The sequence below is a fragment of the Macaca mulatta genome, chromosome 7, assembly GCF_049350105.2.
Source record: "Macaca mulatta isolate MMU2019108-1 chromosome 7, T2T-MMU8v2.0, whole genome shotgun sequence".
Classification (NCBI taxonomy): domain Eukaryota; kingdom Metazoa; phylum Chordata; class Mammalia; order Primates; family Cercopithecidae; genus Macaca; species Macaca mulatta.
The window spans coordinates 137,174,480-137,189,986 of NC_133412.1; the positions used below are offsets into that span (position 1 = coordinate 137,174,480).

At 38.4% G+C, this 15,507-nt stretch overlaps 1 protein-coding gene and 1 long non-coding RNA gene across 7 annotated transcripts in view; one reads left to right on the plus strand and one right to left on the minus strand.

Moving 5' to 3' along the window:
- The window catches only part of LOC144330290 (uncharacterized), a 28,937-nt gene extending 19,614 nt beyond the window's left edge, over window positions 1-9,323 (minus strand). Inside the window, exon 1 of the long non-coding RNA XR_013396329.1 lies at window positions 9,117-9,323. This is a non-coding gene — a long non-coding RNA (uncharacterized LOC144330290). The remainder of the gene's footprint in view (window positions 1-9,116) is intronic.
- Window positions 1-15,507, plus strand: part of SYNE2 (spectrin repeat containing nuclear envelope protein 2) — a 376,660-nt gene that overhangs the window by 211,225 nt on the left and 149,928 nt on the right. For all 6 annotated transcript variants that reach the window (XM_028851601.2, XM_028851602.2, XM_028851605.2 and 3 more), the window contains exons 50-55: window positions 548-692; window positions 3,190-3,408; window positions 8,386-8,651; window positions 10,797-10,965; window positions 12,776-12,931; window positions 15,303-15,443. In XM_028851601.2, the coding sequence (XP_028707434.2) occupies window positions 548-692; window positions 3,190-3,408; window positions 8,386-8,651; window positions 10,797-10,965; window positions 12,776-12,931; window positions 15,303-15,443 (1,096 nt within the window). The remainder of the gene's footprint in view (window positions 1-547; window positions 693-3,189; window positions 3,409-8,385; window positions 8,652-10,796; window positions 10,966-12,775; window positions 12,932-15,302; window positions 15,444-15,507) is intronic.

Below are 15,507 nucleotides of genomic sequence, written 5' to 3' on the forward strand. Positions count from 1 at the left end.
TACAATGAATCATTTTAATTTCTTAATCATACCTTTGTTAGATAAGGGTATTCCAATATGTGCTGTTTTAATTAACAGTCTAGTGAGTAAAGATGTTTTACTGTGCAAAAGATTTAGGATAAGTTCCATATGTTTAGGATACAGTTCTTAAGGTAAATTGCAGAAGCTGCATTAATGGGTCAAAGATAGGAATCGTTTTAAGACTGAGTGGTTTTCCACAAGAATTGTACCAATTTACAGCTCATCAGTGTGTTTGAGAATGCAGACTCACTCATCAGTGTGTTTTCATTTTACTGAAGTGAACTTTAGGGAAAAAAATCTTCAGTTTAGAGGACAGCCCTTCCTTCCTTTTCAAGTTTGCATTTAAACCCATATGCAGGTCCCTTTGGGAATAAAACCTTCTTAGAAGATGCATTGGCTAGCAAAAAAGAAAGTTGTCATGTCTTTTCTTAAAAATTAAGTATGGAGTATTTTTTCTGGAAAATTTTGAATTTATTGTGTTAAATAAAATTTAATACCACTTTTTTTTCTAACTGTGACTCACTAGGTATCTTGAGAATTACAAATGCTATAGAAAACTTGAAGAGGATATTTACACTAACCTCAGCAAAATGGAGACAGTTCTTGGACAGTCCATGTCCTCGTTGCCACTGTCTTACAGAGAAGCTTTAGAGCGCTTGGAACAGAGCAAGGTAATAGTATTGGCAATTAGCCACTAAGTCTGTGTGCAAAAAATTGCAAAACTGGCAGAGACAGCAGAGAATGTGGCCCTGTTATGACCCATAGAAATCCTCATGCTGAGTTAAATACCTCAAATCAAATGAATATTCCTCAAATCAAAAGCCAGAGGGTAATGTTATATGTATATTTGAGACAGAGTCTTGCCCAGGCTGGAATGCAGTCATGCAGTCTTGACTCACTGCAGCTTCCACCTCCCAGGTTCAAGTGATTTGATTCTCCTGCCTCAGCCTCCTGACTAGCTGGGATTACAGTGCCTGCTACCATGCCCGGCTAATTTTTGTATTTTTAGTAGAGACGGGGTTTCAGTATGTTGCCCAGGCTGCTCTTGAATTCCTGACTTCAAGCGATCCTCCAGCCTCGGCCCTTCAAAGTGCTGGGATTACAAGTGTGAGCCACTGTGCCTGGCCTTATGTAATATATTGAAGCTTAAAAAGCCAGAAGGAAGGAAATGAAGCAATGATACTGAGAGATTTAATTAATCAGGTTCACAGGCAGTCATCCCCCAATAGCATCCTGTCCTCACTCGTGGCTTTTCTAAAGCGTCACCTCTCATGTGACTTTGAGGGATGCTGCTGGATCCATGACAGAGCCTTATTGTCCACTGATTGCTTACTGCAACTGTCATAAGCTCTAAGTTCTGGTTACTTATTAGACTGTTATAAAGTAATTTGAGCTTTTGCTTATTTTCATCTGTTAGAATCTATGGTATTATGTTATTAGGATTTTGATGAGGACTTTCTAAATCATCTATAGTTAACATTCACCAAAAACAAAAGCAAACCAAGAAAAACCTTTTAATATTGTGTTGGTGGTTGATATAGGAAGTATTGTGCAAAGGAACTAATTAGTGAAATGTGAGACTTAGGTTAAAATAACAAAATGTACAGTAGTCCCCCCTTATCTACAGGGGATATGTTCCAAGACACCCAGTGGATGCTTGAGACTGTGAATACCACTGAACTCTGTTTATAATTTTTTTCCTATACATGCCTGTGATAAAGTTTAATTTATAAATTATGTACAGTCAGGTCAACAACAATAACAGAGTAATTATAACAATATGCTGTAATAAAAGTTATGTGAATGTGGTCCCTTTCTCTCAAAATATGTCATTGTACTGTTTTCACCCTTCTTGTGATGACGTGAGACTATACAGTGCCTGGGTGATGAAATGAAGTGAGGTAATGAAATGAAGTGATGAAATGAAATGATATAGCCATGGTGAGGTAACGTTGGGCTACTATTCATCTGGAACACAAGCATTTGATACCACAACAGTTGATCTGATCACTAAGAAGGCTACCGAATAACTCGTAGGCAGGGAACATATACAGCATGAATGTGCCGGACAAAGGGAAGATTCGTATCCCAGGTGGGATGGAGAGAGATGGCATGAGATTTCATCACACTAGTCAGAATAGCACTTATATATTTGTATACAAATAAAACATACATTATATACAAATAAATCTTACACATTTTTTCCTTCTGGAATTTTTAAATATTTTTGGACCATTGTTGATCACAAGTAACTGAAACCTTGAAAGGAGAAACCCAGATAATGATGGCTATTGTACTTCTAGTTTTTTTTTTTTTTAATAGGAAAGAGTCTTGTTCTGTCACCCAGGCTGGAGTACAACGGTGTAATCATGGCTTATCACAGTCTTGAGCTTCTGGCCTCAAAGGATCCTCCCACCCCAGCCAGCTGAGTAGCTGGGGCTATAGGCATACACCACCATGCCTGGTTAATTTTTTAATTTTTTGTAGAGACAGGGTCTTGTTATGTTGCCCAGTCTGTCTTGAATTCCTGGCCTCAAGCAATCCTCCTGCCTCCGTCTCCCAAAATGCTGCATGAGCCACTGTGCCCAGCCTCTTATAGAATTTCTTTTTATTTTTTTTTTAGACGGAGTCTCACTCTGTTGCCCAGGCTAGAGTGCAGTGGTGCGACTTGAGCTCACTGCAACCTCTGCCTCCCAGGTTCAGGTAATTCTCCTGCCTCAGCCTCCTGAGTAGCTAGGACTACAGGCGCATGCCACCATGCCCAGCTAATTTTTGTATTTTTATTAGAGATGGGATTTCACCATTTGGCCAGGATGGTCTCGATCTCCTGATCTCGTAATCTACCTACCTTGGCCTCCCAAAGTGCTGGGATTACAGGCATGAGCCACTGCGTCTGGCAAATATTTGCTTTTGAAAGTACTTTCTTTCTTGGAAAAAAATGGTTTATGGGTCATTATTTGTCCCTGTAGTCTCAAATTCATGCAGAATACAATAATACATAGATAATTCTCATCTGGTCTAAATTGACTTCTAAAAGAATAAGAAGTAGATCATGCAATACTTATGGAAGATTGAAATAATTAATTGTTCAGAATTTGAAAGAGTTTGTAAGTTTCAGGAAAAAGCTAACAGTATGTCCCTCTTATTTTTTTTCTTTTCTTTCCTAAGGACTTGGTGTCAAATCTTACATCAACCAAAGAAGAGTTAATGAAACTACGACAGATCCTTAGACTCTTGAGACTCAGGTGCACAGAAAATGATGGCATATGTTTGCTGAAGATTGTGTCGGCTCTGTGGGAGAAATGGCTGAGTTTGCTGGAAGCTGCTAAAGAGTGGGAGATGTGGTGTGAAGAACTGAAGCAGGAATGGAAATTTGTCAGTGAAGAAGTGAGTGCTTCATTTTCAACAAACCATGTAGTTTCTAACGTGTTACTTAAATTGTTTTATTACTTTCACCTTGTTTTTCTATAAAACGAGTCGTCAGGCTATACTACTTGTGCACATCACTTATACGTGATACATAAATGTTTATAGATGTCAGGCCTTATTAAGATAACCTCCAATAACTTATTCGGATTATTTTATAGTAGTGCCTTTTTTTGGTAGCAGATAATTCTTATTAATAAGTGACCACTAGCTGGTTTGAGCATTACAGTCTTTATCGTGAAAATAACTTCACCCCTCTCGGAAATAACTGTCTCTACGTTATACTGAAGGTTAGAATTAGGTAATTTGCGTAATCACCAAATAATTTTGAAATTAACTATAATTTTTAGCTATGGAAATTAACTGTAATTGTTAAATGTGGACCTAAAAATATGTGAGGTTATGATGTTCTTTTTGAAAATGGTCTCAAAACCTGCATGATATGTATCAATCACAAATGTTAATTTAGCCTTGGTTCAGGATTTAGGTATCACCTATATTTAGAAAGAAAATTAATTTAGAAAATTAAAGATAGCTGGGTGCAGTGGCTCAAATATGTAATCCCAGCACTTTGGGAGGCTGAGACAGGAGAATTGCTTGAGCCCAGGAGTTCTAGAACAGCCCAGGCAATGGAGTGAATCCCATCTCTACAAAAAATTTAAAAAATCTGGGCCTGGTGGCACATGCTTGTAGTCACAGCTACTTGGGAGGCTGAGGTGGGAGGATCTCTTGAGGAGAGGTCAAGACTGTAGTGAGCCATGATCACGCCACTGTATTCTAGCATTCCAGCCTGGGCAATAGAACGAGACCCTGTCTCAAAAACAAACAAACAAACAAAAAACAACATAAAGTTATCTTAGGATGAAATGTTTAGCACTATCGTATTATCTTGCTTATGACTATTGTCCTTAAAAATGAATATTATGTTAGTGGTCCTGGTGAGGACTGACTAGTGAATAGTCTCTTGAATGTTAAAATAAACTTTATAAATTACACTTTTGGTTGGGGCTGCTGGCATCAGTGCTTGCCTGTCCATAATGGTACCATTTGTTGAGTTACTATGCTGTGCTGAGAAGGCAGTTCACACCTGTTCTTACTGAATCTCTGCATTGTCCCTGGGAAGTAAATATTATCACCATTTTATAGATGGGGAAACTGAAGCACTGACAGATTAAGTAATGGCACAAGGCCCCCAGGTAGAGATTGATTAAGCTGTAAGGCCCTGTGGGCTGCGGCTGGGGCTGTCTTGCTCACTGCTGTAACCTTGGAACCTGGCTAGGGCCCTGCACTTAGTGGGCACTTAGTAAACATTTGTTGAGGGACATCTCTTACTTAAATTCAGGTCTAGGCTAATTCTAAGATTTTGCTCTTTTTATTTTATCACATTATTGCTATATACCCATTTGCAATTATGCGTTATTCAGACTCCATTCATATAGAACTTTCTAATTATTCACACAAGCATTTGACAAAATCTGCTAACAAAATATTTTTCAGAGTAGCACAAGCCAAAAAAAATGCTTCCCTGTAATAACAATAATAAAAACAACTACTAAATTGAGCAATTATTATGTGGCAGGCATAGTTCAGAGCACTATTCAAGAATTCTGTGAGGATATTTTTATTATCCTTACTTTGTAGATGAGGAAAATGAGACACGGTGAGACTGAGTAACTTGCTCAAATTCACAAGGGATAGTAGAGGATTCAAACTTAGACTCTGGTGCTTAGCCATTAATCTGTTAACTTACATGATATTTACATACATCAAATTGATATAAGATTTTAATGTAGCTTTTATCCATTCAATAAAAATTACATCATCTAACAGCTCATACATGTAAGCTTCTGTTAGCATGGTTGGTGCTTTTATATATGACAAAGTGAATTTCTGCTTTAAACATGTCATCTATAGTAACATAATCCAGTCTTGATGAAATAAACAGTTTATATCAGTAGACTTTTAAAAAACTTAAATGCCTGTTTATAAGTTTACAAATTAAAAACTAAATTTAAATTTTGATAGAACTTGTGTCCCCCTAAAATTTTACTTCCCTGTTTTCTTAAGCAAAATCTCTTTACTATAACTATTCACTTGGGTTATTCAGAATCATCATTTTTTGCTTCGATGATCATAATGTGCTAGAAGAACATCACATTGTCAAAGATGATTGGAGATGTGCGGCCGGCTTCTCCCACTTGCACCAACAGTCATTTCTTTGGAGTCCCTTTTCTGCTGGTTCTGGGTTTTTCGGTCTCCTTCATTGGATTTGCTTATGATGCAACTATGGGTCCTTCTCCCTTTCTAGACCAAACTTTACAATTGACCATGAACCTAAAAGTTTTATAACCAATTTTATTAGGATCCCATGTCTAAGGAAAATCATCAAGGTATTGCAAAGCCTCTTCTAGGTGGAAAAGTGAATGCACAGGCTTTTTGCAACTATTTTACTGATTCTAGGGCTGTCTTCACACTTTTTAGCGTAAAAAGTGTTGTTCCGACAAGTGCACACGATCACATGATCACCAACAAAATCAATGTTTAAGACAATTCTGTCACCCTAGAAGTTTCCCCTGTTCCTCTTTGTGGTCAGTGCCTTCCGTAACCTCCAACCCCTGGAACGTTAATCTGTTTCTGTTCCCATAGTATTTCCATTTCCAGAATGTCATATTGATGGACTCCTTACAGTTTGTGGCCCTTTGAGTTTGCTTTTCTCCCCTAAGCATAATGCACTTGAAATTCATTCTTGCTGCTGCTTGTATTCATAATTCATTTCTCTTTATTCCTGACTAGTATTGCTTTGGGTGGGTGTAATACAGTTTGTTTATTCATTCCCAAGTTGAAGAATTGCCTGGCTTTGGGGTAAAATTATTGTCCTGATAAAAACTGTGGCCAGGCACCGTGGCTGACGCCTGTAATCCCAGCACTTTGGGAGGCCAAGGTGGGTAGATCACGAGGTCAGGAGTTCAAGACCAGCCTGGCCAAGATGGTGAAACCCTGTCTCTACTAAAAATACAAAAAAATTAGCCAGGCATGGTGGCGGATGCCTGTAATCCCAGCTACTCGGGAGACTGAGGGAGAGAATTGCTTGAACCTAGGAGGTGGAGGTTACAGTGAGCTGAGATCACACCATGGCACTCTAGCCTGGGTGACAGAGAGAGACTCTGACTCAAAGAAAAAATATATATGTATATATTGTTCTCCCTCTTGTATTCCCCGTTCTCAATCACTTACCAACTTCTCAGTGGACACCAGAGCTTGGGACTGAGGCTTGCAAATGGTAGTTTATTTTGGAAAGTGATCCCAGGGAACAGGAGTGGGAGATGAGGGGAAATGGAACAGGAAAGGTCTGAGCCTTTCGTCTTTTTACTCTTACTGGTTCGTGGTTGCTACAGCTTGATAATAATTCTGGTTATTATCAAGTTAAATCTGCCCATTTCTGGTGCGTAAGCACCAAGAGGTGCCCCATTAAGTCCTGGATTACAGACATAGTTTTTTCAACCCTGATGCACATTGGAAACCCTACATGTACAATTCCCCCATCAATGTAGCAATTTCTTTATTTGCATGCTAGTTTCCAGCAGGGGGACACAAAATGATGCAGTGGAACCCTTATCTCATTCCCTGGTGGAAGTGTAGCTGTCTGGCAAAGAACCAGGACTTCTAATTCAACTGAATTTAGGTTTGAGGTGATGAGAAGCACCCATTGCACACCTGGGTCTCTTGGACAGTGGCCAGTCTACATCTGCATCCATGTATTCTAGTTATTGGGTACCCAACTGGATCATATAGCCCAAATGGCAGGGCAGCTTATACCACAGCCCGACCCTGCTGTGGTGCTTTTTCTCCAGGTCTCTCTTGACATTGGCAGCATTCTGATAAATGCATCTGAGCAGTAATCCCAAGGATAGCATATACTGCCTCCCAGACCTCAAAAGGTCCATTCAGTGCTGTGTCTCTTTCTTAGTGGTAGAGTTATAAGATTGAACAACTTGACCTTTACCTTAGAGAAGTCCTGGCATGCCCCAGGCCCTGATACTGGGGCTCCTGAATTTTCACAGGCTTTGTTTCTCACCCTCTGGCATGTCTGACTGGCCATTCAGGTCCTCACCATTTCAGTTAGTATGATATCATAAACATAGATGACTGGAGTGACATCCTGTAATGTCGTGATTGCAAGATCCATGACTGTGTTTGAACATGGAGCAGGAGAGTTAACCATCACTGAGGCAGGATGTGATAAATGAGTACTGTAGCCAAGGGGTGGGCCAGGGGATTCAAGGGGAGGCGTAAGAATGACCTGATTCAGGGGCCTTTGAGACTTTTTTCTACATCTTAGTTGAGTTCAGGGCTGGTGGAACGAACAGTTTCTAGATATGTGATGTAATAGGTTATGTATTTCTGAGTTCTGTGTCCACCATTATTGATAAATACTTGATTGGTTCGGTAATTCTGGCTGCTTTACCTTTGTCATGTGTCAGGGTAATGAGAATCTGCTGGACTTACTTTTTTAGCATATAGGGATTGGAAGTGAAAGAAAAGAGACCAGCAGAAAAATTTTCCATATCCAATAGTTGCCCAACCTCTTATACTTAGTGAAAGCAGTTTGGTGGAGCTCATGTGCTTATCAGGAGAAATGTTGCTTTATCCAACTGAAATCTGAAGGAGAAATAAATTTTTTATGAGGATATTCAACAGCATTTCCTTCATACCACAACAGCAGTACTCTATTTCAGTCACACATCAACATGAGCAATAGCTGGGAATTAAGGGATTCTGATAGCAGAGGATTAATATTCCCAGCTATAGGAAAACATGGTAGGATATGGCACTAGCAACCGTTTGAAGAGAGAGCATACAAAAATTATGGCTACTTCAGGTCCTGAAATGGTAATTGTATATTTTACTTATTTTAGTTCTTTTTGTTTATTGAATTAGATTGAACGAGAAGCAATTATTTTAGATAATCTTCAGGAAGAACTCCCTGAAATTTCCAAAACAAAAGAGGCATACACCACAGAGGAACTCTGTGAGCTGCTAGACTGTTTATGCCAATATGGAGAGAATGTGGAGAAGCAGCAGCTGTTACTGACTCTACTTCTTCAGCGCATCAGAAGTATCCAGAATGTTCCTGAAAGCTCAGGGGCTGTGGAAAGTGTTCCAGCATTTCAAGAAATTACTTCTATGCAACAACGATGCAACAAGTAAGATTTATGAAAAACTGTTAAGGACATGTGCTTGACAATTATGGCTCAACATTTAGAAAATCTAAAAGTATAGAATAATGGCAAATGATACAATAGAATTGAGGTGAGACAACACTGATAGGTATAAAAAGGGATAGAACAGATTAATAACTGTATTAAGCACACATTTTCCATCCTGGTATTAACGAGGGTGAATATCCTTCCAGTTTCCTTTTTTGTCATTTGTGATTTTTTTTTTTTTTTTGCCCTTTTTCTAGTTTAGTAATATATATTTATTATAGGAAATTCAGGCCGGGCTCAGTGACTCACTCCTGTAATCCCAGCACTTTGGGAGGCCAAGGTGGGCAGATCATGAGGTCAGGAGATCAAGACCATCCTAGCTAACATGGTGAAACCCTGTCTCTACTAAAAATACAAAAAGTTAGCCGGGCGTGGTGACAGGTGCCTATAAGTCCCAGCTACTCTGGAGGCTGAGGCAGGAGAATGGCGTGAACCCGGGAGGCAGAGCTTGCAGTGAGCTGAGAGTGCGCCACTGTACTCCAGCCTGGGTGACAAAGCGAGACTCTGCCTCAAAAAAAAAAAAAAAAAAAAAAAGAAATTCAGAAACTGAAAATTACAAAAATTAATATAAAAATCTACCTTAATGTCACCACTCAGCAATAACCACTGCTAATCATTTTTTTCTCCTTTTTTACTATGATTTTGTTTTTAAATAAATTGAGATCAAAATACTTGTACTGTTTTATATTCTGCTGAATAATTTACCAGCAAATCATGTTTGCCTTCCTATGCCATTAAATGTTCTTTTCAAATGTAACTAGCTGTGGCCGGGCATGGTGGCTTACGCCTGTAATCCCAGCACTTTGCCCATGTTGGCCAGGGCGATCTCGAACGCCTGACCTCAGGTGATGCACTCTTCTCAGCCTCCCAAAGTGTTGGGATTACAGGCGTGACCCGCTGTGCCCTGCCGGTACACTTCTGGCTGATAGGCTATAAATCAAGGGATCCTTTGATACCTTTCTTGAGTTCAATTAATTTGCTGGAGTGGCTCATAGAACTCAAGAAAACACTTTAGTCATGTTTACCAGTTTATTAATAAAGAGTATAATGAAGGATACAGATGAACAGCCAGATGGAAGAGGTGCCTGAGGCACGGTATAGGAAGGGGCCTGGGGCTTCCCTGTTTTCTCTAGGTGGTGGAACCCCCAGGCTTTCAGCAATCCAGAAGCTCTGTGAGCCCTGTCTTTTGGGGTTTCTTATGGAGATTTGATTATGTAGTCTCATTATGAATTCATTATGATTGATTATATAATTGGCCATTGGCAATCAACTCAACTTTGAGCTTCTGTCCCCTTCCGCAGAGGCTGGGGGTGTGTGTTGGAGGTAGGGGTGGTACTGAAAGTTCCAACCTTTTAATCACATAGTTGGTTCCCCTGGCAACCAGCCCTCATCCTGAGGCTACTCAGGATCCCACCTAGAGTTGCCTCCTTAGAACTAAAGATGCTCCTATCACTCAGGAAATTACAAAGGACTTAGGAGCTCTGTGTCAGAAACTGGTCAAAAATCAAATATTAGGACAAAAGACTCCTAGCTAGCACTCCTATCTACAAAGGTATTAAGAGCTCTGTCTCAGGAACCAGAGCAGAGATCGAGTATATATTTATTATATCACAATATCATAGATACTTACCAAATAACCCTCAGGAAAGATTTTACCCACTTCAATGCCTCTTCTGATATTTGCTACATCCACAGCAAAATGAATCAGCTTAAGAGAAGAAGACCAGTGGGGTTGTCTATCCCCAGAAGCCCACCCATGATTCCATTCACACCTCTAAGTCATTTTCATTTGAGCTCAAGGGTTACATGGAGAAAAAGAGAGGACAGAGATGTCAGTTACAATGGAATATGTGAAAAAGAGAATATTTGGGGCGAAAGGTTTGGAGAGGTTTTTGATTAAGTGATAAGATTTTGTACCTGTTTGTATATGTGGTATATCCATTATCAAAAATTGTTACTTTTTTCTTAGAGGAAATAACTGTCCTTTAGGAGCTATTCAGGCATTTCATTAATTGTTGCAATAAAACTGTTTCACAGAAGAGCAGGATAAAGAAACAATTATATTTTGATGTTCTCTTTTAGGCTTCTTCAGAAAGTTCAAAAAAATAAAGAATTAGTGCAGACTGAAATCCAAGAAAGACATTCCTTCACAAAAGAGATAATTGCTTTGAAGAATTTATTTCAACAGACCACAACTTCTTTCCAAAATATGGCATTCCAGGATCACCCAGAAAAGTCAGAACAATTTGAGGTAAGTGAGGAGCGAATTAGTGAATGTGGCAGATACAGGCTCACAGTCTTGTATCCAAAGTCCTTGGGGTAGATATAACTCAGTGGCTGGGTTTGGGGGAGTGGTCTGGGGAGATAGAGGCACAGGCAAAGCCCCTGTGGCATGGTGTGGGCAGAACCAAGGGAGAAGATCAGTGTGGCTGGAGAGCGGAGAACAGAGTTGAAACAAGGCTGGAAGGTAAGCCAGTCTGGACCAAGCAGCCTTCTTTCAACTATATTTCCAGTGTGTTTGGTGAATAAGGGCCTCAGACCACTCTTGAGTAGCATGTTGGGTTACTCCTTTAGTAGGACTTAGTGCCTTGTCTCTGATAGGGCCTAGGTACACCCTACAGGTCATCTGGAATCTCATTTCTTCAGAATAATCTCCTTTTTCATTCCAGTCCAATGGTGACAGCCCAAAAGGATGTTTGGAAGTTTATTCAAAAGTCACGTGTTGGCCAGACACAGTGGCTCACACCTGTAATCCCAGCACTTTGGGAGGCCCAGGCAGGCAGATCACTTGGGGTCAGGAGGTCAAGACCAACCTGGCCAACATGGGGAAACCCCATCTCTACTAAAAATACAAAAATTAGCCAGGCGTGGTAGCGTGTGCCTGTAATCCCAGCTACTGGGATGCTGAGGCAGGAGAATCACTTGGACCCAGGAGGCAGTGGTTGCAGTGAGCTGAGATCATGCCACTGCACTCCAGCCTGGCTCCATCTCAAAAAAAAAAAGAAAAAAAAGTCACATGCTGTCTAAAGAGAACTTTCGGTTATTATATTGGAAAGTAAAGAAGCAGTCTTCATGGGCAAGCCTTCCAAGTGTACCTCTGAATGAAAGCCTGTACTCCTGGACTAGGTGTAGATAAAACGGGATGACACTTACTTCTTAAACCGCATCTTTGAATGGCATTGTTCTCTAACTTTCTCTCTCTAGATTTGTCCTCTGCTGAGGATTAAGAAAAGGAAAACAATGACACATCACAGAGCCATTTAAAATTGTAATCATTCTTCACTGCAGTGACTCAATCCATGAACACAAATAATGCTACTGAACAGCTACTGTAAAAACAAAACAAACAACAAAAAAGCCATAGTCAAGTCAAGAAGTATTTTTCCACTTGATCTTTGGGAAACTTTCCCAAACAAATGAGTTTCTCCTTTATAATTACTGCAGGAGAAGGTAGATCAGATTTGGTTTCTAGGCCACAACCAATAGACTATTTGTTCAGGTTTCTTTTATCTCCTAAAAAACCTACATTCTTTGTATGGAACTGGAACCCTCCCTTTTGAAAGAAGTTGAGCTCTGCCGGGCTGTCTAATTACATGAAAGTAGACACTTCTGCTCCAAGCATGGGGCTTTTAGTGGCCTTGAATCATTGTGATGATAATGGAGGAAGAAGTAGAAATAGCAACACATTAATAACAACAACAAAAAACTTCTTTGAAACTTTTTTTTTTTTTTGCTGCTTGCAGCTTTTTAGATCAGGTCTGCAACGCAGATACAATGAAATCCTAAAGGTACTTTAGAAGCAGGGGGTGTTGTAATGTCTTTTCTAGATAATGGTGTGACACTATGAAGAGATATCAAGTTTAATTCTTACAAATTAGAAAGCATCATCTGACTAAACTGAGTATCTCTCGGGCTTAATCAGCTTGTATCACTAGTGGGGTTTTGTCATGCAAACTGCTCTCCTTTAAATCATAAGGATGTGCTGGAAGGCTGCTTTTACTTCCTAGAGTTAAACTTTTCCCCCAGTCTTGTGAGTATTGCAACTCTCTTAATGTTTTTAGGAGCTTCAAAGCATCCTTAAGGAAGGGAAGCTAACTTTTGAGAATATTATGGAAAAACTACGAATCAAGTATTCTGAAATGTACACCATAGTCCCTGCAGAGATTGAATCCCAGGTGGAAGAATGCAGAAAAGCTTTAGAAGACATAGATGAGAAGGTAATAATAATGTCTATACTACTGTTATTGTTTATGGAGCTGAATGTCTATCAAAAGGAAAATATCATTTAATGTCAAATTCCATTTGCTGGGATTTCAGCTATGACTGCTTTTAAGAGTTAAGTGACCATTTTGTCTAATATTGAATGCTAAGATAAAGATGCTTTAAATATGTGACATAACAGAATTAGATAATTTATGTATATTTAATTGTCGAAATGCTGCTGCTTCTCTTGCATTTTATAATACAGTTATATATCTTTTACTGGTTTTGTTTGCTTTTGTACAACCACTTGAACATTTTGGACGTTAATACTTTGCTTTAAAACACATCCTTTGAAACATTTTGACATTACAGCTGAGGGCAATAAGAATACAAATTTCACAACTCACTAGGAATAGCACTTAGTATGTAGTGTCTGTCTAATGATGATGTTAACAGAATTCTCATGAAAAGTACCTGAGCGAATCTTTATACCTGAAAGTCCAGATTTGAAGAAAAGGTGGAAAATATTTTATAATACTAGAAACATAGGAGCCTAGCAAGATATTTTGATTAGATTGTAAAAAGACAGCCCATATCAAACAGAAGAAAATTCTGTTTGGTCTGGTATCCACAGAAGTTTTTTTTTTTTTTTTTTTTTTTTTTAATTAATTAATTAATTTATTTTTTTCTGCCTAGAATACTTACAACTTGATAAATAAAATAGATCTTAGATAAACACAAAAAACTCAGATTTCAAACTTAGTGGCTAAAATATGTCATTAATTCTATGACAGATTTCTCAGGAAAATCTCACAAGGTAAAAAACATGTAAACTTAATGTATATTTATGACAAATCTTTTTTATTTAACACACAAGAAAACCTATTTTGTACTTTCTCAAGGATCTGGTACTATTGATTTTATTTTAGGAAAATACTAAATGTTTTGAGAGAAACTAAATGTTATTCTCATGAATACTTATGAAAATCTGTAGCAGAGTAAATTAATAATCAAAATCCGTCGTTCAAATTCAAGGTAGAAAATTTCCGCTATGACCCTGTGTATTTGTCACAAATAGCAACTAATTTTTATTATGTGATGTGGCTAAAGGAAATTCAAGGATCCTGGGACAGACGCAGTAACATTGTGTATAATTCAAATGGCTATATTCATTTCCTAAATCATGATCTGTCCTAATGTATCTAAATGGTATACATTTCTGCCAGGAGAATAAGTGCACAAAATATCAGAAAACTTTGTCTTGTGGTAATTTGTGACACAGCCAGCCATAAAAAACTAACATGGAACCAAAGTGAGATTTTTTCCTAATAATATTGACTGCAGTATGGTCTGGGGAATAAAGACATGATATAAAAGTATCAACAGCCTGATATTGTGAATAGAGCCTGGGACTCAATCTGGGGACTTGGGGGTTTCTTGGGACAAGTTCATCTACTTCCTTGACATATGACTGCAGCAAATCATTTAGTCTGTGTTCCAGTTTCTGCATCTGTATACTATCTGCATAGGATGCTTTTAGTCTCAATGGTTACACAGATACAGTTTTGTTTTGTTTTTTTTTTAATTTACAAAACAAAGGATTATACAAAAGCATAAAGTATTACTTGGTTATTTAGTAGCTGCTTGGAGAAAGCCTTATCAAATAGCAAAACAAGAACACACACCAGTCAGGTATTTGGAAAGTGATATACTCAGCATTCATTTATTATCTTTCCTAGCTCAAGGTTTTTTTGTTTGTTTGTTTCTTTTTAAGAGAATCGTTTAGATAAAAAAAATTACACTGTTCAGTAGCTAAGTTTCTGATGGCTGGGAAAACATCTACAAATGGTTACACAGAGAATAATTAAACTCTGTGCATCCTCAAGAAATAGCTACTTTTAGAAGGTTGTTTCACTCAAATGAGTACTGTGATTGGAATTATATTTTTTTTAAAAGTCAGCTTGAGAGTAAATTTGGTTTTATTGAAAACAGATCTGTGCAGAGGATTTTCTCATAAAATGGAAAGATCATATAAAAATCGTTTATCCCCCAGGAATTCTTTTATATCATTTGATCCATATGGGGATGTTTCACACAATCCACTCAGTAGTTTTGCCCAACACAGCATATATCTTTAATATATGTTAGATTACATTAAACTAATTTTTGTTTTATTTCAGATGATATTTAAAAGGTCAAGTAAACACACCTGCCATTTATTAGTCTTCCTATCCACCTTCTCATTAATGCATTTTCAGAATTTCTTCCAGCCCTTAAAAGATTTTTACAAGTTGTAACAGAGTGACTACCACTTTTGTTGTTCGAACCTATGAATAAAGTGCAGACAACCTCTCTAAGCCAAATGCATCTTTCTGTCTTTCACAGATTAGCAATGAAATCTTAAAAAGCTCACCGTCATATGCAATGAGGAGAAAAATAGAAGAAATTAACAATGGGCTTCATAATGTTGAAAAGATGTTGCAGCAGAAAAGCAAAAATATTGAGAGAGCGCAAGAAATTCAAAAGGTAAAATCCTCCTTTAACTCCCTTCAGCATTTGGTATTTCTGACCCACTCCTGCCCTGTTCATC